Source organism: Sorex fumeus, unplaced genomic scaffold, assembly GCF_029834395.1.
Source record: "Sorex fumeus unplaced genomic scaffold, SorFum_2.1 ptg000106l, whole genome shotgun sequence".
NCBI lineage: Eukaryota > Metazoa > Chordata > Mammalia > Eulipotyphla > Soricidae > Sorex > Sorex fumeus.
In genome coordinates, this window is record NW_026606163.1 from 6,281,728 (window position 1) to 6,304,596 (window position 22,869).

Sequence of the window (22,869 nt, forward strand, 5' to 3'; positions counted from 1 at the left end):
TGACTCCAGAAACAAAGGACATGGGATCTAGAAAATTGTAGCTAGAAGTTTTCATTTGAGCATAGGTAGCTGCCACTCAGAAATGGAACACCTTCAGCTGCGTCCTGGGTGCTGCCTTGCCCACCCCAGGAGGTCCAGCCCCCCCGTCCCCGCCCCCAACAAACTCCCTGCACTTGGAATGGGGGGAGGGGAACACTGTTGAAAAATCTGTTAACAGTCAGGGATGATCACTGAATGCAGGGTCAAGAGTAAGCCCGTAGCACCACTGGCTGTGCAACCACCACTTGCCACTTCTGGCTTGGTCCTCAAAATCTGTTATCAATAGCTTCTTTTGGAGATTTGAGAGCACAGTCCACTGGAAAGGTAAGTAATTAAGCCAGATATTTCTGTACAGTGTCCAAAGTGTATAAATTGAAAATCCAGATCACAGGAGGATTCAGGAATGACATCAGAGATAAGCCATTTATTAACAGGAGGAAAAGAGAGAGAATAAAGTAGAAGTTAGTGTATTAGCAGTTATTCTTTTAAAATTTTTCTTTTACAGTTTTTGTACTAAAAGTTTCTGCTCAGATTTCTCCCTGCCAGGCAGTAATACAGCACATATGCTTACATAAGTGAAGCATATAAAGAGCTAGTAGGAAAGTAAAGTCATTTTTTTGCTTTCTGTGAGAAAATGAATTGACTTTTATAAAATAAAATCGGGGATGATGATGCACTGAAAGGACTGAGTAGAAGACCTGGTTCTCTCTGAACACATGTAGAGGCCCAGGGACTTCAACACAAGGTCCCTGGAGCACCTTCCAGGAGCATTCTCCCAGCAATGAGGCAGGAGTATTTAGGAGTAGCCCCCGAATCACTAGATATGGACCAAAAACCAAAAAACTAACAATAATGAAGACCACAAGATCTTCCAACATGGGAGCTTTGTTTCCTTCACTATTTTATTGCAAGAATTTTGAAAAACCTCTACTACCATATAAGTACTACAGGAATTAATATAAGATAAAGTTAGATTTAATCAGTGGTTTTAGAGGATAAAATTATGGTGGCAGCAACAAACTTAATTGTGTGATTTTATTACAGAGAAATCCCATTGTTTTGGAAGGCATATTTAAAATAGACAAAATTAACTTTTACCAGGCAGATCAGATACCAGGAAAATGGATCAAGATAAGATCAAGATAGTATATAAGTTTTTATTTCAGTGACGGACCATGAAGTTTCCCTAGAAGAGAGAAAGGAATTTGAGGCAGGAGCAACAATACAGTGGTCAGGGCATTTCTCTTGCATGCAGCTGGCCAGGGTTGAATCCTGGCACCCCATATGATCCCCAAGTCCACCAGCAGTAACTCCTAAGTGCAAAGCCAGGAGTAACACCTGAGCACCACCTGGTGTGAACTCAAAACAAAACAAAAGCAAAAAGAAGAGGGAGGAACTGAAGACAAAATGCTGTAATATGCACACTTAGAAAAAATTATAAAGAGGATTGCAATTTCTAAATAGGTTGAAAATTAGCATACTAAAGGCATAAACTGAAAGGACTGTGCATAGACTGCCAGCGTATTTTTTTTTCTTTTTCAGAAGAAAGAGGTACTCATGGGGACACCTTCAAGGGTATGTAAGATGCTCTTTTTCTGTTTTGTTTCTATTTTTGTTTATTTGGAGGCCATACCTGGCAGTGCTCAGGGTTTACTGCTGGCTCTGTATTCAGCCTTTACTCTTGACAGATCTCTGGAGACTCTATGGGAAGCCAAGAATCTAACCCAGGTCAGCTGCATGCAAAATAAATTCCCAGTCTGCTGTACTGTCTCTCTGGAACTCAAGCATATGGAAAATTGAGCTGATACAGAGGTAGGAGCACCAGGTGGAAAACAAGCAAGAAGCGATGTCCCTGTTGCACTTGGTATTGAAGTCTCTTTACTCTTCACACAAGTTTCCTGAACTTCCTCTGTGCTTCCCATCTATTTCCATGTCAAGCATTCCCCAAGTCAACATTTTCTGCGATTCGAAACCTCACTAATAGGCAAAATCTCAACAAAAAAAGAAGTGAGAGAAAGATAAGGAATGGTATTGGTTTTAATACCCCATATTCCTTCACCTATGGAGAAAACTCTCAGGGACAGACCAACCCCACCCTTGGTCACAGTTCACAGGTAAATGAGTTTTTTTTCTCCCCAGCACTCTTATTTTAAGAATGGGCATATGACAAAGAGATCATATCATTTACTTGGCAACACATTGATCATGAATGGATGGGAACCAATATGTCACATGAGCCTTTTAAAGGAATTGGTGAGATGAACAATTTTTGGCTGCATCTTTTCTTATGGGATTTTTATATAAACTTGTCAAGCTGTAACTTACAGGGAAGGTGGCCCAGAATATAGCTCTAAGAATATCTAGAAAGTGTCATTTCATGATGCCCTGTAACTTCACATGACTTCCCTCTTAAACATTTTATCTGAGTTGACAGGTTCCTTTCCTAACCAATTGAACTGTACTTGCAGTCATTTACATTCAAATTTTCCTGACAATGTGGCTCTATCCTGTCTCCCTTTTCTCTTCTAGCAGGCTAAATATGTATACTACTTCTCTCTTCTTTCTCGTTCCTATCTATAAAAGAAATTTATTATCGATATTTGTAAATATTACATAAAAACACATATTTTCTCTACAATCTTAAAGTGAAACAACCAGAAATAAATATTTAATCATCTTAGACTTGACCAAAGTGACTTCTATTAATGGCTAAGAGATATTTTCATTAGTTCATAAAGGACTTTTCCTATTAACTGAGTAGTCACAGTCAAATAAATTCATAGATAGGAAGTTCTCATTCGAAACTATCATTGTTTATCTGAACAATTATCTTTCTTCAAGTCCATATTCCTCATGAAAGAGATTCAGGTGCATGACTTCCATGTGGCCTAACTTTGTTCAGTGCCTGATATCATTGCACATAGCTCTAGAGGTCCCAAGGAACTGCTGGATGAAGATTTGGAGCCTGACAAGCACCATCAGGGAGAACCAGGCCATCAGAAGCACTACTACATGATAGCATCATGGAACCCCTAACCCTTCATGCTATACCAGTCTGGTTGGCCAAGAGTAATATCAGGGGTCTGATAGTCTCCTGTGCATGAACTGGGAGTTCCCCATCCTAAAAAAGACAGTGGCTATGATGTCTGATTCCAAATGTTTGTAATACAACATTTTACTCTAATTTCATAATAATGGGACTTTCAGTTGGTGTTAGTTACCATTTAGAAGTCAAAATAGAAATTGGAGGCTAGATAGTACACTGGATAGGACATTTGCCTCATACACTGCAACCTAGGTTTAATCTTAGGCACCCCATATGGTCCCTTGAGCCTGCCAGGAGTGATCTCTGAGCACAGAGTATAGACCCAAAACCTGACAACAAAGCACTAATTAGGGCAGAACTCTTTTACCCCCATTCACAAGTTCTACAATACCCCCAACCTATACCACACACACAAAACACACACACACACACATGCACACAAACACTATTATAAAGAAACATTTATTGTAGGTGATCAATATATTTCTTGTGCCAAAGAATTATTGTTCTCCTCAGAGGACGCATTACCCCAGAATCAAGGGATTTTTACAAAAACCAAAGGATTCTTACTGGGAAGTGTCTCCTTGCTTGAAACGATGTAAAAGTGCTTTCTGTTGGAATAGAAGCTTCAAATCATTCAACACAGAGTTTTCATCATGGCTGAGGGCAACAGGAGGGTTAGGGCAGGCTTGATGTGAGCTGGAGGGATTTTGCAGATGTGTAAGCCTTCTCAGGGGCAGTGAAGGGTCTTGATTCTGACATGGTGTTTGGCCCTCCAAGGTCACAACTGTTGAGGGAAGCCTATACTTGTCTAGGACCTGTTGAACATACCTCAGGCAACTCTGGCCCACAGAGACAGTCTCATGGTTGCAAGGTTTGATTGCTTCTCGAGCTCTCTGTTGTGGGTCAGAGACAACTGCATCAGTGGAGGGATGTTGCCTGTTGTCTACCTGTGCCTGATAATGTAAGACTGAAGACTTAGATTTGTGCACCTGTGCCAGTTTCTCCTCTAACATATCCCCAATAGTTGTCATGAGCTCAATACCTTCTGGAGACTCACAGTTCATAAAAGTAGATCCACTTTCAAGTGGGTTTTGGTGATGCACAAAGAGAGATGTGAACTTGAATTTTTGCAAGAGTTGTTCCTGCCCAAAATTTTGTCTCTTGTTATCAAGCCACTGAAAGAATTGTCTCATCTTTTTTCTGAGGTAATTTTGAGGAAACTGTATATTTCCCTGACACTGCTTGTTCTGTGACAGAGATGGTGAAGTGTCTTTTAATATTCTGTCCTCAGTAAACTGGTGGCTCTTTTCAATTGTATATGTCTCTTCTCCTGAACCCTCATGTTTGTGTTTTCCTGCTTGGAAGTCTATTCTCGTATCTGGTTGGTAATTCCCATCATGGCACTTCCATGGGTTATGCTTAGGGAGCCTCAGCTGTTGCCGCTTCTCGGGTCTGATTCCAATGTCCAGTAACTGGACATAGGAAAACTGGGAAGATCTTATGTCACTACAGGAAGTGCTCTGGACATGCATCAGCGAAGACTGGGAAGAAGTCGAAGTGTCAGATGTGTCATGAGGTAGCTTTTTGGCTTCTTTCTGCTCCTTGCTCTTCAACTTTAGGTTGTTAACAACCTGTCTTTTGTTGTCAAATGGTTTAGCATTTTCATAAACCTCTGTTTCTGGTGTTAAGGCTTCAGTAGTTATAGTATTCTGTACTTTGTTTTCATTGAGATTTATAATTTGGGAGCTCTGTGACTCCGTGGATATCAAGGAGTCACTAGATCTTGACTGAGGACACCATAGCTCCTCAGCTTTGAATATCTCCCTGGAAACATTGGATGTCAACATATGCTCTAAGTTGTTATTCACTGTATTTTGTTCCTGAATCACCTCTACATTGTCACAGAACCATACATTCTTATCCATTGTCTCCTCATCGGTCCCATTTGGCATTATGGGTACCTCTACTTCACAAGAATGGTCCATTTCTCTCTCAATCACTTTGTCTATGTTGCTTTGTGTGACAGACAGAATAGTCTGCCCATCAATATTCATTTCCTGAAAATCTATTGCAAACTCATTGTTGGCATCAGAGGGTGAACTTTTCAGGGCCTCCCATCCTTCATGGTCTTCGGATGATGGAACAGGGATACTACAATCTAGACTGGAGATGGAATTTGTTGTTCTGATTTGGTTTTCCTGAAAAGTTTCAGAGTATTTCTCAAGGGGCTTAGAAGCCTCTGCTTTGGAAACCAGTCTCGAAACATGAGAAGCTGAGGAGGGAACTTCAAACTGTGGAAGAGGCCATGTTTTAGCTTCTCTCGTCATATATAATTTGATGGATTTCACAGCTTTGAGTGGTATGCCCCATCTCTGACTTGCCCGAAACCTTATAATGTGTGATTCTAGCATCTGCCGGGTGTTAGAATCAAGAAAAGAAGGTTCTGATGTGGTAATCTGGCAGTAGGCCCCATCTCCCATTGTGTTTCCTGGCTTTGTATTTCCTGTGTTGATCTGGGGAGACCCAGAGGGTAATGTGCTGCCATCACCCAGCCATGAACGACAAACACATATAGGGATCCTACCCATGGTCATCTGCCAAAACTTCCTGCTTAGATGCAACCGAAGAATGGTTTTCACATGATTGCTACCTATGTCCTTCCTGAAGACGTTAAGCAGCCCATTCCCTGAGTGACTCCTAGTGTGATACATACAATTGTCTGTTGTTTCAGAGCCAGTTCCCAGAGTCTCCTTTACGTAGCATCCTGAGATCCTTCGTGGACTATCTTCTGGACTCTTCCCAAGGATGTAGCATAGATTTCTCCTTGAATCATTTTGCAGTTGAGGTTTCATTGGAATTCTTCCTAGGAGATCCCATCCCATGTTTGTTAGATCCTTGTGATTCTGACCTCGAAGCTCAGAGAATTGTGAGTAAGGATGTCTAGCATTGTACTGAGCTGTTTCTACTGCTGTACACTTAGGATCCATCATTGCTTGAGAATCTGGATTCCTATAAGTATGTAGGCACCAGGGAGAGATGAACCTCCCTGGAAGATAGGGTGTTAAGTTGGGCTGAGATTCATTGGTGATATGAAAATGGCCATTAAGGAGAGAGACTGGTACATAGACCTTGGATGACTGGTTGACCAATGGAATACTGGAAGTTTGTGGGTAAATGATTCCTTGAGGTTTCTTGAACCCAGGTACTAAACTCCATAATCTTTCCTGTTGCCTCTGCAACACATTCCTCTCAAGGTTTTTATTATCACTTGTGATATGAGAGTCTGGCTCATTCTGGCCTCTATGGAATGACACTCCACTGTTCCTAGTCTGAGGTAGAAAAGAAGATGGTAGAATTGGGAACTCAGATTGAAGGTGGGTCTGGGGTTGTACATGAGGATGAGGGAAATGGAGGTTCTGGGCTTGGTACTTGGGTGAAGCAAAGGGATCAGGATATACTTTGGATAGGGGAAGAGGCTGATAATAAGGAATTGGTGTATATCCTTGATCTCTCTTTTGAACCATCGGAGCATTGCAGATTCCATTGAAATAGACAAAAGGTGTATCTAATGGGGGGTTTCTACCAGGAACCAGAACAGTAGCCACTAGGGATTCACTGTGCAGAGAGGGAAGACCCCAGAAGAGTTGGCTGCTCTTCTGCTGCATATTATCTTTAAAAGATTCAATATAGAGAAGCTGCTGACTGGTGCTCATTTGCTCAGGTTTGCTTTCTGAGTTGCAGTCAGTTCTACAGTCTCCAGAACCTTGTACATCATGTGACTTCAGAGACTTATCTGATGATGCTTCTGTGCATTCTGTCCAAATTTGGTGGTAAATTAGTCTCGTATCCTTTTCTTTGTCTAACATCTGGAAAGAAGCCTTCTTTTTTAAGTGTTTCTCCAAATGTTCCTGAATGTTAAAAGCAATGAAAGAGAGTCTATTGGCATCTGTGTGCTGGCTAGCAGTATATCCTGAGAGATGGGTCTTTGGCATATTGACAGAAATATACGCTTGCTCATCCTTGGAGTGTGATGAGGTGGCTAAGGTCATGTTCTTGATACCATCTTGCTTCTGGGTGCATTCTGAAAGAGGAAAACTAGAGTGATCAGTGCCTCTGTTTACTAGGAAAAATATAGATAACCCACCAGAACTATATGAACATGAATTCTTTGGTGAAGTTTTCACTGAAATGGAAATACCTTTAGATGATTCACAATGAAGTATAACCTTAGTTGATATAGGTAGTATTTGTGATCTGGGATCACAAGTATATGAATTGGTATGATTACAATTTTAAGTTAATTTGATAAAGGGTTAATATCTTGGTATTTGGTGGGGTTTAATGAGATATGGTTAATCAAAGACACAGTGGTCTCTGATCTGAAAACAGAATCCAGTATCTTTGGACCATATGGAAGTAGAGGATGAATTTCAAGTTTGAAGTGTGGAATCATCCACTGTGAATTCAGAATATAAGGGAGAAAAGGGTTGGTGCTAAGGAAAGCAATTTAGTAGAGAGAGTGAGAGAAAGTTGTTAAGAGGGCTTACTGGTTTAGGTAAACAAATAGGGGCCTTAAGGAAGACTTGAGGAAAGAAAAAGGAGATCCTGAATGAACAGCTGAGAGGGGAGAGAGACCAAGTAAATGATGACTGTGTCACAGGAGCTGTGGAAATAAAGGAAAAAGAGAGGAAAATGCACCTTCCAAAACTTCTGGGTATCTCAGTTGATTGATTTCAGCAATTTCAGATTCCTTCTTACATATATCACAGGTGGGCTCTGGACACCGTTGACGAATGCAGATGGTATCATGATGTTGACTCAGGGGACTGAGAACAGGAAGCAAAAAGGTAAAGGTAGTAAAAGATAAACATGGATCATGGAAGTTCTATCAAAAATTAGTACCAATCCATGCATACAGTTCTTTATATCTTCCTAACTTTCTTGATCTTTAAACATATAGTTTATCTCTTTTCAAGAGGCTTTCACATTCTCTAATATGTTGATCCCAGACTTTACTTGGGTCATAGAAATACTCAGACAATGCTAAAAAGGTGGGACATAGAAATGAAGAGCCAATTTTAGTCACCTTTTCAGAAGAAAAAGCACCTTATTTCCCTCTTCTACTTCCCTCTTGAAATCTCGCCAACCTGGGAAGCCAGGAAGAGTAAGAAAGTAAGAAACTTAGGAAACTTCTAGATGTTACAGATATACCAATAAATTTCTCGGTACAGGGTTGGGGGTAAGGGGTGGAATTAGTATACACAATCAAAGAAAATAATAGCCAAACTCAAATTCTTATGAATCTTAATTTATAAGTTACTTTCCCATACACTATCTCATTTCCTGCTGAAATTACTCTGTGATCTTCAATTAGCGTATGAGATCCATAAAATAAAGTACCTTAATAAATGAGAAAAAGTGTTTTGTTTTTCACCATGTCTCATGAACATATAGGAGCAGGACCCTTTACCACTTCATACCCTAGGATGGGCAAAGCTGGGAGACTAGAAATTTCTCAGTGTATGGTTGTCTTCCCTCTGAGGGTACAGTTTGCTGAGAGGTACTATATCTAGAAACTAATATTTTCAGAGTTTGTGAGCTTAGAACTTCACAGAAAGGAGTTCAGAGGTCATCTTTTGAGAGTTCAGTTGGAAAAAGCATAATCTTACCTTTCAGTGTTTCCTCTTTCCTTCCCATCTTGACTTTGCCCTGATGCTGAGAACAGAAAGAAATGAACAAGGGATTGGGACTCAACAATCTTCTTCTTCTCACTAGGAAACTAGGTATTTATTATTTCAGAATTATAAGACTCCTTGATTAACTAAATTGTAAGTTTATTCATTTTTTAATTTGCAAATGTAATTTTTTTTCAACGTTTCCTTCTTTAAAAACCCAAGCACTGCATCTGTGTAACCCATACTTGATACTGTCAGCCAATATATCCTCAGGCAGATCCTAGTAGCAGTGGCCCTCTGTTACATATGTTCCTTCAGACAGAATTCTGCATTATTTCATAATATGTTCAGTCTCCATCCTCCACTCGGAGTTTTCCTCAAAAGCTCATAGAGATATCTCAAATGACTGAGCACATCCTTTGCATGCGGGAGGCCCAGTTTCAATACCTGTCACCACAGTCTCCCAGACACCAGCAAGAGAGACCACCACAGCAAAGAACAAGGAATTTCCACCTGAACACTGCCACTGTAGCTGAAAAATAAAACACATGAAAGAAACGAGGGTTTGCCGAGCACACCACATATGGATGTGATCCAACTGCCCGACACCCACTTTGTCCAAAAAAGGGAAGAGAAATACTGCAATCCTAATCAGACCAAGATGAGGGAAGACTTGACTAGGTGATAGAGAATGTAAAAATGTGACTAAAAATCAGTTTGAAGAACTCTTTTCCCCCCTAAATATCTGAAAGTCTTCCAGTAACGTAAACCAGAATTGTGGAATCATTGCTTTTGGCATGTTATTTGGGAACCTGTCACTATACCTAGATATTCTATGACTGTTAGGTGGCCAACTTCATCTTCATGATGCTCCAGCCATCCCCAGTCTGTTCCTTTTGAAAGTGATACTTAAACCTTTCCTTAGTTACAATCTCAAGTGTTATTCTCACCAAAAGTGACTCATTTGAAATTACGTAAAAGAAGCTGTAAAATAAAAAATCATTACTCTCAAATACAAAGTCTGACCCTTCTCTTATATTTTAATAGTAGTATAGTCATTGCTTAAGTCTTTAGAGGACTCATAAGGCAAAGTAAACTTAAACTGATGCTCCTCTTGGGAACACCAGAGAACTGAGGTCACAAGGCAAACCATTAACCAAAATTGTCAGAAAAGTTAAATGCAGAGATTCAATCAAAATCAGCTTTCCCTGAAGAAAAATTCACTGCATTAAAATTACAACAAGAATACTTTAAACAGACACTTTGATAAATTCTTGAAGTGTGTGGGGGCAGTAACAGGAGGGTCGGAAACGCCTGTGGGCATATTCTAGAGGGGGAGGAAGAATACATATATTTAGTCTTTCTCTAGGAAGTCAATTGCATTGTCTCAGTGGAAAAATTATTAAAAAAAATCCTTATAATTTGGGTGAGAAATAGGATAGTGAAAGACTCCATGATGAAAGAATAAAAGCTCCAGACATTTCTTTACAATAGGTAACTCATTTGGTGAACATATTGTTAGCACCTTTCCTCACATTTGGATAATGGAGTTAGCCAACTGAAGTCAGTCCCTACTTACAAGGAATTTCTAAATAATCTGAGAATACCTATAAGCATCACAACCTAGTAACAGAGATCCACTGAAAGACTAGATTTAATCAACTTTCCTAATCTTAAATTATAACAATTCATTAGTGTGTCCCCAGTATGATAACAGAGGATAACTAGGAAACCTAAAGATACTAGGGACATACACTAGGAAACAAAGAAAACAAGTGTTTGACAGTTGCAATAAATATAAACTATTAGATTATCATAATACTTTATACTAATGGCCATTTACTTTAATTCCTGTAACACAGTAGGTCATGCAAACTATAATAAAAGCAAAAAAATGCATTCTAAATACCTGAGTATGCATCAGAACCATGTTTAGATAGAATGTCATAAATTTTCAGAATTATTATATGTATTACATACATAATTTAGTTGTACCAGAAACTATGGTAATTTGTTAGGCATTCTAACAGAAAATCCAGACAACAGGAAGTAACAGGTGGGGAATATAAGTAGAAAAGTTGAAACTCAGAAAATCATCAAAATAATTTTTGAACGAATAAAAATAGTCTAAAATAAATAAAATTTTCTTATTGTGCATGCGCTAAAGAAGGAAAATATGCATTAAATATAAATCAATGCAACTTTTTTAACTAAAATGGAAAAAGATGAACTTTAGGGGCCCAAGCAATGATATAGCAGGTAGGACAATTTTTGCATGCAATTGGTCAGGATTTGATCCCATGTGGTCTGCTGAACCCCGCCATGAGTGATCCCTGAGTGCAGAGCCAGAAGTAACCATTGAACACTACTGAATACTGTGGTCCCAAAAACAAACCACAAAAATTATATTAAAGGGAAGAGTCTTTTTATTTCTTTTTATCTTGACTGACCTAAAATAATGATGATAATGGCGAGAACTGCAGCACATATATAACCAAAATAACAACAAAACTATTATAAGGAATAGAAGAGAAGATTTGGAGCAGTTATGCTATAAGGAACCAATACTATATTTGAAGTGACAAAGTTAAAGTGGACTTATATTGTAAGTATACATTATAAACTCTAGGGAATCTATCAATTTTTAAAATAGATAAAACAGAATCATAAAATTCTGTCTATAATATGATAGAAGAGCTGGGGAACTAGTACAGTAGATAGAGTGCTGGCCTTGCACACAGTTAACCCAAGTTCAATCCCTGGCATCCCATATTGTCTACTAAGCACTTCCAGGAGTAATTCCTGAGCATGGAGCCAGAAGTTACCCCTGAAGTTACTGCCAGGTATGACCCAAAAACAAAAAATATATTTCAAAAAATAAGTAAAATCATAAAAAAATTAAAATTTAAAAAGTATAGAGGAAAAATAGATGTAATTCTTAGACAACAAATACAGAGACTTTAAATATAAATTATGTTTAGTTTTTAATGGTTAAATATAAATAGACAAAGTTTGCCAGCTATAAGAGACATACTGTGAAACTTGGATTTTAAAAAAACAATGTGGAGGCGGGTATTCAGGTACTACTTCTAGCCATATTCAGAAGACCAGGCAATTCTAGGTATCCGGCCAGGGTCAGCCATATGCACGGAACTTGCATTAACCACTATATGATCTCCTGGAACCTACAATGCTCACATCAAATATATAAATGCAGAGAAACTAAAATTAAATTCATGGGGAAATGTAATTTAAAACAAATCACAGAAAATAAAACTAACAATAAATATACTTCAAACAAGGAAAATTAATAGAAATAAAGAGGAATATTGAATACCAGCAAAGTAGTCAACTCTCCCAGATATAACCAATTTTTACATAAATGTGTCTAACAAGAATATCCAAATGCAGAAATCAAAACTTGGTAGAACTACAAGGAGAAACAGATGAGCCACTGTTATTATCAGTAACTTTTGCATTCTTTGTCAGAAATGAACAAATTTGTTAGGTATAAATTCTGTAAGTATATGCATCATTATCAATTTGACTATTTCAGAATACTCCCAACAATACAATACACATTCTTTTATGTGCTTATGAGGTATTCACTGTGTAGGCCACATTCTGGGTCATAGAACATATCTTAGCAAATTCTAGTAATACAAGTCTTACAGAATTCGAACTCAGGACTCCACCTCCCCCGCGCACATGCCCCAGGCGTCCTCTGGGACCGTGGGCCATCCACCATCCCGGAGCCCCTTCCTTTCCATCCCAAATGCTGCACCTGGTTTTCTCTCGCTACCAGTCTCCATACCACCACCACAACATGAAGAAACAATGCAAATCCCCACCACAAGGAGAGGACGATGAAGAGTCCAGAAGCCTCAATAGATGCTACTCACATAAGGGAGCTCTCTGATAAAGAATTCATATATAAAGTAATAAAGATATTTAATGAACTCAAAGAAAACATGAGAAAGATAGCCAGTAAATTAGAGTGCATGAAAGAAACAATCAAGAAAATAAAAGAAGAAATGAGAGCAGAAATTGGAAAGCTACACACAGAAATGTCACAAATAAAGGATTTGGTAGACGAAAAAAAAATTCAGTGTGTGCCCTCAACAATTGAATGGCTGCTGCTGAAGACAGAGTCAGTGAGCTGGAAGATCAGCTGCAGGAAGCCTACAGGCAATAACTAAAAATGGCAAGAGACCTCAAAATAGCGATAGAGCAAATCAGAGTCCTAGGGGATGATTCCAAGAGGAACAATATTAGAATCATTGGAGTACGAGAAGGTCAGGGAAACAATCCCAATGAAAAAGCGACAGTTAAATAAATCATTGCTGAAAAGTTCCCAGATCTGGAGAATGCAAGCATCCAGATTCAAGGAGCCTGAAGGATGCCAGCTAAAAGAGATCCTAACAAAAACATTCCAAGACATATATAGTTAGAATGATAGATGCCACAATAGAGACACAAAATTGCAAGCCGCAAAGTCAAAGAAGGAAATCACATGCTAGGAGCACCCCTTAGATTCACAGCAGACCTATCAGAGGAAACCCTCCAAGTCTGAATGCAATGATGGGATATAGTGAAAAAACTCACTGAAATGAACGCTTCACCAAAAACACTTTATCTGACTAAACTCTCACTCAAACTCAAAGGAATGGTGCACTATTTTGTGGATAAACAACTCAGGAATGTCATACACTCAAAACCAAACCTAAAAGAAGGGTTAAAGGGGCTACCGTAAGACAACACAATTCCCTATAAGCAAAACACACTCTCACAAAAGATGACACAAACCCCATAACAATAATCTCTCTCAATGTCAACGGTCTAAATTCACCAATTAAAGACACAGAGTGGCAAAATGGATTAAGAGACAGTACCCAACATTCTTCTGCCTACAAGAAACATATATGAACAATCAGAATAAGCACAGACTCAAAGTCAAAGTATTGGAAAACAACCCAGCAAGCAAACAAGCCCCTCAAAAAGCTGGAGTGGGCTTACTACTATCGGAAAACATATATTTCAGGTTGGAAAATATTAGAAGGGACAGTGAAAGCCATTTTATTAAGGGATATGTACAGCAGGAAGAAGTCACACTCTTAAACGTATGTGTACCCAATGAGGGACCAGTCAAATATCTACAACTGTTAATAGACCTTAAGAAGGACATTGCAAGCAATACAATAGTAGTTAAAGACTTCAACACTGCCTTGTTACCCTTGGATAGATCAAGAAGATTAAAACTCAGCAAGGAAATAATGTCTCTGAAAGAAGAAATAGAAAACAGAGTGCTAATAGATCTATACAAGACTTTATATCCCACCCAAAAAAGAATACACATTCTTTTCCAGTGCACCTGAAACATTTTCCAGAATAGACCATATGCTGGGCCACAAAGCATATCTCAACAGAATCAGGAAGATAGACATTGTATGAACTACCTTCTCAGACCACAACGCACTGAAGATAGAAGTTAATCATGTACAGATGCAGAAAACTAAATGAAACACCTGGAAATTAGAGAACTCAATGTTGAACAACAAGTAGGTCAGGAAGGAAATCAAGAAGATATCTGGAAACAAATGAAAATGAAGACACAAGCTACCAGAACCTGTGGGACGCAGCTAAAGCCATGTTAAGGGGAAAATTTATAGCTCTGCAAGCATTTCTTAGGAAGGAAGAAAGGCCCACATAAACAACTTGACTTCACAGCTGAAGATATTAGAAAAGGACCAACAAAAAGAGCCCAAACCAGGCAGAAAGAAAGAGATCATAAAACGTAGAGCATAAATCAACGACATAGAAATCCAAAAAAAAAAAATACAATCCGAAAGATCAATGAAATCAAGAGCTGGTTCATAGAGAAAATAAACAAGATAGATAAAAACTAGCAAGACTAACAAAGAAAGAGAGAGAACCCTAATAAACTGAATCAGAAATGAGAGGGGGGATATCACAAAAGAAACCAAAAATTTAGAAGATCATCAGAGACTACTTTGAAAGACTGCATGCCATGAAACAAGAGAACCTAGAAGAAATGGATAAATTCCTGGATTTCTATAATCTCCCAAAACTGAATCAAGAAGATCTAGAATACCTAAATATTCCTATTAATATCAAGGGAATTGAAAGTGTAATAAAAAGCCTCCCCAAAACCAAAAGCCCAGGTCCAGATGGATTCACTAGCGATTTTTTCCAAACATTTAAAGGGGACATATTGCCAGTTCTTCACAAGCTTTTCCAGGAAATTGAAGAAACAGAAACATTCCCAAACAGTTTCTATGAAGCTCATATCTCTCTTATACCAAAAGAAAACAAAGACACCACAAGAAAAGAAAACTACAGGCTGATATCCCTGATAAACATGGATGCAAAGATTCTCAACAAAATATTAGCAAACAGAATTCAACAACTCATCAAAACTATCATACACCACCACCAAGTGGGATTCATCCCGGGGATGCAAGGATGGTTAAACATCCAGAAATAAGTCAACATAATCAATCATATCAACAAAAAAAAAAATAAAAACCGTATGATCATATCAATAGATTCAGAGAAAGCAAGATCCAACACCTTTTATGACGAAAACACTCACCAAAATGGGTATAGAAGGGACTTTCCTCAATATAGCTAAAGCCATATACCACAAGCCTTTGGAAAGCATCATTCTCAGTGGGGGAAAACTAAGAGCCTTCTCTCTAAGATCAGGGATGAGACAAGAAAGCCCACCTTCTCCAATGCTGTTCAATATAGTACTGGAAGTACTTGCAATAGCGGTTAGGCAAGAAAAATATATTAACGGCATTCAGGTAGGAAAGGAAAAATCATGCTCTCAGTGTTCTCAGATAATATGATGCTATGCTTAAGAGAACCCTAAAACCTCTCCCAAGAAACTCCTAGAGACAATAAACTTGTATAGTAAAGTTGCAGGCTATAAAATCAATACTGAAAAGTCCATGACCGTCCTATCCACAAATAGTGAGAGAAAAGAAAGAGACATGAAAAATACAATTCCATTCACAATTGTGCCCAGAAAATCAAGTACCTAGGAATCAGCTTAACTACGGATATAAAAGACCTGTACAAGAAAACTACAAAATGCTACTTCAGGAACTAAAAGGGGATACAAGGAAATAGAAAGATATCCCCTGCTCATGCATCAGGAGAATTAACATTGTCAAAATGGCAATACTCCCCAAAGCATTGTACATATTCAATGCGATCCCTATAAGGATACCCATGACATTCTGCATAGAAATGGATCAAATACTCCTGAAATTCATATGTAACAATAAGCCCCCACAAATAGCTAAAGCAGTTCTTGGGAAAAAGAAAATAGGAGGAAAAAACCTCCCCAACCTCAAACTCTATTACAAAGCAGTAATAATTAAAACAGCATGGTACTGGAACGAAGGCAGAGCTGCAGACCAATGGAACAGGGTTGAATGTACTGACACTACCCCCAAATATAAGATCAAATAATCTTTGGTAACGGAGCAAGAAATGTGAAGTGGAGCAAGGAAAACCTCTTTAACAAATTGTGCTGGCAAAACTGGTCAGCTACATGTGGGCTCAACACTCTACCTAACACCATGTACAAAACTAAGATCAAAATGGATTAAAGACCTCAACATAAGGACCAATCCATAAGGTACATTAAAGACAAGACTAGCAAAACCCTCCATGACATTGAAGCTAATGGTATCTTCGAAGATGACATGCCACTGTCCAAGCAAGTGGAAACAGAGATAGACAAATGCGACTATCTTCTTTTAAAATTTTTATTACTGAAACACCATGAGCTACAGTTGTAGACTTACAAATTTTTTTGCTTGGGTTTCAATTGTGGAATAATCGAGTACCCATCCCTTCACCAGTGCTCATTTTCCACCCCAACCGATCCCAGTATCCCTCCCACCTCCCACCCCTCCCCAACTCACCCTGCCTCTGAGGCAGGGTATTCCCTTTTGTTCTCTCTCTCCTTTTGGATGCTGTGGTTTTGAAAAGAGGCATTGAGTAGCAATCATGTTCTGCCTATAGTCTACTTTCAGCATGCATCTCCCATCCTGGGAGGATGCTCCCAAAACCCTTTATTTGGTGCTCCCTTCTCTATTTGAGCTGCCTTTTCCCCTAGCATGTGTGTCTGGCCTCCAAGCCATGGAGTGAACATCCTGATACTTATCTCGGCTATTCTTGGGTGTTAGTCTCCTATTTTATTACTTTATGTTCCCCCATGAATGCAATCTTTCTCTGTCTGTCCCTCTCTTTCTGACTCATTTCCCTTAGCATGATACTTTCCACGTAGTACAACTTGTATGTAAATTTCATGACTTCATCTTTTCTAACAGCTACATAGTACTCCATTCTGTAGATGTACCAAAGTTTCTTTAACCAGTCATTTGTTCTCAGGTACTCAGGTTTTTTCCAGATTCTAGCTATTATAAACAAAGCTGCAATGAACAAACAAGTGCAGATGTCACTTTGACTATACTTTTTTGCCTCTCTGGGATATATTCCCTGGAGTGGTGTTGCTGGGTCGAATCAGAGCTCAATTTCTAATTTTTTGAGAATTGACCATACTGTTTTGCAAAAGGGCTGAACCAGTTGGCATTCTCACCAACAGTGAGGGAGTGTCCCATTTGCCACATTAGTGCCAACACTTTTGGATGTGGGCCAGTCTCTGTCGTGTGAGGTGATATCTCATTGTTGTTTTGATCTGAATCTCCCTGATGATTAATGATGTAGAGCATTTGGTCATTGCCTTTTTGCCATTTGTCTTTCTTCTTTGAGAAATTTCTGTTTATTTTGTCGCCCCATTTTTGATGGGGCTGGATGTTTTCTTCTTGTAGAGTTCAACCAGTACTTTGTATATCCTTGATATCAACGCCCTGTCTGATGTGTATTGGGCGAATATCTTTTTTCATTCTGTAGACTGTCTTTGTATTTTGGTCACTGTTTCTTTTGAGGTGCAGCAGCTTCTTAGTGTAAGATAGTCCCATTTGTCTATCTCTGTTTTCACTTGCTTGACCAGTAGCATGACATCTTTGAAGATACCATTAGCTTCAATGTCATGGAGGGTCTTGCCAATTTTCTCTTAAATGTACCTTATGGATTCTGGTCTGATGTTGAGGTTTTTAATCCATTTTGATATTATTTTTGTACATGGTGTTAGGCAGAGATCTGAGGTTTTCCTTGCTCTACTTCATATTTATTGCTCCCTTTTTAAAAATTAGATGATTATATTTTGGGAGAGATGTTAATATATTCAACCCTGTTCCATTGGTCTGCATCTCTGCCTTTGTTCCAGTAGCATGCTGTTTTAATTATTACTGCTTTGTAATAGAGTTTGAAGTTATGGAAGTTGATTCCTCCCATTTTCTTTTTCCCAAGAATTGCTTTAGATATATGTGGGGGCTTATTGTTCTAAATGAATTTCAGGAGTGTTTTCTCAAATGGGAATTTCTTGAACTCAGAAGATTCTGCACCTCAAAAGAAAGAGTGACCAAAATACATAGACAATGTACAGAATGGGAAAGGATATTCACCCATTATCCATCCTATAAGGGGTTGATATCAAAGATCTACAAAGCTCCACAAGAAGAAAACTTCCAACTCCATCAAAAATGGGCCGACAAAATGAACAGAAACTTTCTCAAAGAAGAAATCCTAATGGCAAAAAGGCACATGAGAAAATGCTCTACATCACTAATCATCACGGAGATGCAGATTGAAACAACAATGAGATATCATCTCACACCACAGAGACTGGCCCACATCTGAAAGAACAAAAACAACTGGTTTGGGCACAGATGGGGCGAGAAAGTGAACCTCCCTCACTGCTGGTGGGAATGCCAACTGGTTCAGTCCTTTTGAAAAACAATATGGAAGATTCGAAAAAAAATTAGAAATTGAGTTCCCATTTGACCCAGTAATACCACTCCTGGGAATACATCCCAGAGTGGCAAAACAGTCAAAATGACATCTGCACTTCTATGTTCATTGCTGCACTGTTCACAATAGCCAACATTTGGAAAAAACCTGAGTGCCCGAGAACACATGACTGGTTAAAGAAACCCTGGTACATCCACACAATGAAATACTATGCAGCTCTTAAAAAGATGAAATCATGAAATTTACATACAAGTGGTTCTAGATGGAAAGTACCATGCTAAATGAAATGAGCCAGAAATAGAAGGACAGACAGACAGACTGCACTCATCTGGGTAACAGAATGGGAGTCGATCACCCAAGAATAGTTGAGATAAGTACCAGAAGATTTGCTTCATGGCTTGGAAGCTGGCAGCACATGCTTTGGGAAAACGCAGCTCAGATACAGAAGGGAACACCAAGTAAAGGATGTTTGGAGGACTCGCTTGGGATGTGAGATGTGTGCCGAAAGTAGACTATAGACCGAACACAAAAGCTACTCAATACCTCTATTGCAAACTACAACACCCTAAAGGAAAGAGAGAGAAAAATGGAATTCCCTGCCACAGAGGCAGTGTGGGGGGGATGAGGGGTGGGGGGCTACTGGATCATTGGTGGTGAAGAATGGGCACTGGTGGAGGGATGGATACTAGATCATTTTACAACTGAAACCCAAGCACAAAATTTTGTAAGTCTACAACTGTACCTCATGGTATTTCACTAATAAAAAAATACAAATTATACAAAGTATTATTACAAATGATGATAGATAAAAAACAAGAGACTTGTTATAAAAAAATTACTTCTTCAAAATTAACTTCTAACACATAATCCAAAAAAGAAGTTCCAGGGGAAAAGCTATATTAATTTTGATAGAAATGAAGCCAAATTGACCCAGACTTCTAAAAGACAATTAAAATCAGTAGTTAAAGGGAAATTGATATTCTAGAATACATATATTTAAAAAATAGTTTAATAACGAGACTTTGGTTTGCTTACCTGAAACATGTGTGTGTGTTTCCAAAAGCCTGGGAAACATAGTTTCTTATTTTGGTAACCCAAAATTAGGAGGAACATCCCCACTCCACACAGAAGGACAAGGATGGAAATAACTATCAAATACAACTGGAGGTCAGCCATGATGCAATAAGGCTTGTGAAATGTAGTCTGTGCTCCATATCATCAGGTGTGGGCACTGAGAATGCACATTCTAGAGTAGAGTTCCAGAACCACATCACAGAGCTTTGAGCACGGACAACAAAGGTGTTCACTTTTGGGGGGCTGGGGAAACTGAGGGAGGGGATAAGATAAGACAGATAATATACTGGGCACTACAATATATAGATAAATAAAATTAGATATTATGTGCTATAAACATGTTGATTCTTTGCGGGTTTCCATATTTTTTTTTTTACCAAATATTTTAGACACCAGGTCCCAAAAAGAGCCGAGATCACCAGGAAGTCCCAGATGGGGTAGGTGCCGCATCCCGCCTCCTCCAGATGGAACCCCGGTGACCAGAAGCCTTTACAAGCATAGCTCAAATATGCGGGAACTACGACTTAACCTCCAAAACCGCGCAGCCGCTTACGTGGCCGCAGGACATCTCCTTTTATACAAAGTGATCAATGGAAAGTAAATCATCCAACATTTTTTTTGGTAGGTAAGAACAAAGTATCTATCAGTATTTTGTGATTATTAGCAAGCTTCACTGTGCAAAAATAGATGACAATTTTTCCTTCACTACCCAAAGGATATGTTAAGCACTGGACAGGCCTGGTAGTATCTTCCAATTCCACCCATTCACCACACCATATGTTTTCCTCAGTGAAGTTTTCCATTTAGTCCACCTATTACCTGTATAGTACCAGAGAACTCTTGGTAGCAATCCATTGAAACCTGCATCATTTTTGAAATCTATTGTTTCCACAGAGCGATAGCACAGCGGTAGGGTGTTCGCCTTACAAGCGGCCAACATGGCCGACCCGAGTTCGATTCCTCCGGCCCTCTCGGAGAGCCCGGCAAGCTACCGAGAGTATTCCATATGCCAGACACAGTAACAACAAAGTCTCCAATGGAGACGTTACTGGGCCTGCTCGAGCAAATCGACGATCAACGGGAGGGCCTTTACCTTTATTGTTTCCACAGCTATTTTTACTCTTTTTCACACCTCATAATGTCAAACTTGATTCAAACCAGAAATGTAGACAACAGCAGTCATGATCCCTAACTTATTCATTTGGACAAACAAAAAACAAAAAATTCTTTCTTTCCTTCTCCTCCCTTTACTCTGGGGCCAAGTTTGTGGAGTTGGAAGGTGGGGAAAGTGACAGTTGAGAAGCAAACGGGTGGGGCTGGCGGTGGCAGAGACAGGTCAGGGGATTAAAGTAGAAAGGTGGCATGAAGGGAATGATAGCTCCAGATATCAAAACCACAGTCAACAACACTGAAATCAAAAGACCCAAACCTTTAACAACCTAACTTAGAAAGGTGCCAGGTTGGAGGACTGAGGGTCAGGGTTCGGAATGGGAGGGAACCTGATAACATTGCTGGATGGACGTTGACAATGGTGGTGGGGTCGATGCTGCAATATTCAATGTCTAAACATAACTATGGCATCTTATTATCTCATTCCTACTTTGGACAAACTGGCAGGCTACCGAATGTAGCCTGCCCACAGGGCAGAGTCTGGCAAACTCCCCGTGACGTACCCAATATGCCAAATACCAGTAACAATGATGGGTCTCATTCTCCTAAAGAGCCTTGAATATAATCTCAGGGCTAGGATGATGGAGACATTACTGGGGCCTGCTCGAGGCAATTGACGATTAACAGGATGATTTGTGTGATTTTGTGAAACATAACTATAAGCAACTTTTAAAATCATAGTGCTTTAATTTAAAATGTAGGCGGGGAAAATGGGGCTCAAGTGATAATACAGCAGGCAGGGTTCATGCCTAGCACTTGGCCGACCAGATTTCCATATATGTCACCACAGCTTGAGAACAGACAGGAGTCAGCCCTGAACAATGTCAGGTGTGGCCCAACTCCACAGCCCACCCCACCTCCCACCAAATAAAATAAATCAAGAGAATACGCTCACCCAGCACCCCTTACCACAAGTTAGAAAGAGGGTGGTGAGGACACAGGACATCCATAAACCATAAAAATAAAAATCCTTTGGCAATTCTTCTTCCAAAATTTCTTTCTGGTCAACAGCCACAAGCCCTCCACTTAACTCCTCAGCATACACAAAATTTCTCATCACACTGTGTCTTCTCTTCTACTAACTTCCGCCTCCCAGGCATTTTAAAAAGAAAAAAATTCTTTGGGGTCGGTGCTTCCCAAAAATGGGTGGCAGCCTCTAATTGGGAGAAGGGGGCCTGTGGAAAAAAAAGGATGGGCAAAATCCAGGGTTCACTTCTACTTCAGAGGTCGTAGAACTCACCTTTGCCTATCCCTGAGAGACACTGTTTGCTAAAATACTGATTTCCGGGGCAGCACTGTGATTTCGAGAACATTCTCTTTTACATAGCTACAAATGGGCATAATCTAACCATACTTTCTTTTTCTTTCAACCACAACTATGGTCGATGCTCCATGAAAAGTTTATGGATTTTTCTCCGTATTCTTTCCCTTAACTTCATATCAACAGCAAATAATAATAGTCGGTTTGTAAGTGTCAGTTTTGTTGGTAGTGTGCGTGGATCTATTTCATTTCTTCACTCTATTAGTTTAATAGTTATAATACTTACAGCTTTGCTTTTTTTATTTCAAACTTGTGAAATTAAGCTCCGTGTCATTTTCTTACCTTGCTTGCCTGCGCTTTCTCTCTGGGTCTGATAGATTTACCTTGCTGTAGACAATCAAACCTCCCAGGTGGGGAGGTATGCCAGTAATGACAGCTTCATTTTCTGCCTGTATTCTGCATTCTATATCCAAAATCACCATTTTTTTCTCACCCTTTGACTACAGTGGGCATCTTTGTTCCAAAAAAAAAAAAAAAAAACCTGTTCATAACTTTGATCTCTACTGTTTCATTACAGCTAGCCTTATCCTGACTGTTCCTAATGGCTCTAGGACTCACACTATAATCAATCAGTCAATCAATAAAACACATCCTTGAAGTTATGGGGAAGATAAGATACACAAAAACGTTTC

At 39.2% G+C, this 22,869-nt stretch overlaps 1 protein-coding gene across 1 annotated transcript; it reads right to left on the reverse strand.

Annotated features, from left to right (window-relative positions):
• Nucleotides 1-3,651: 3,651 nt before the first annotated feature.
• Nucleotides 3,652-22,659, reverse strand: LOC130042613 (spermatogenesis-associated protein 31D1-like). The gene is given in 8 exon segments (XM_056134769.1): nucleotides 3,652-7,208; nucleotides 7,704-7,760; nucleotides 7,763-7,873; nucleotides 8,003-8,034; nucleotides 8,758-8,803; nucleotides 9,211-9,295; nucleotides 19,708-19,875; nucleotides 22,561-22,659. Coding segments are annotated over 8 exon segments (4,155 nt in total).
• Nucleotides 22,660-22,869: the final 210 nt, after the last annotated feature.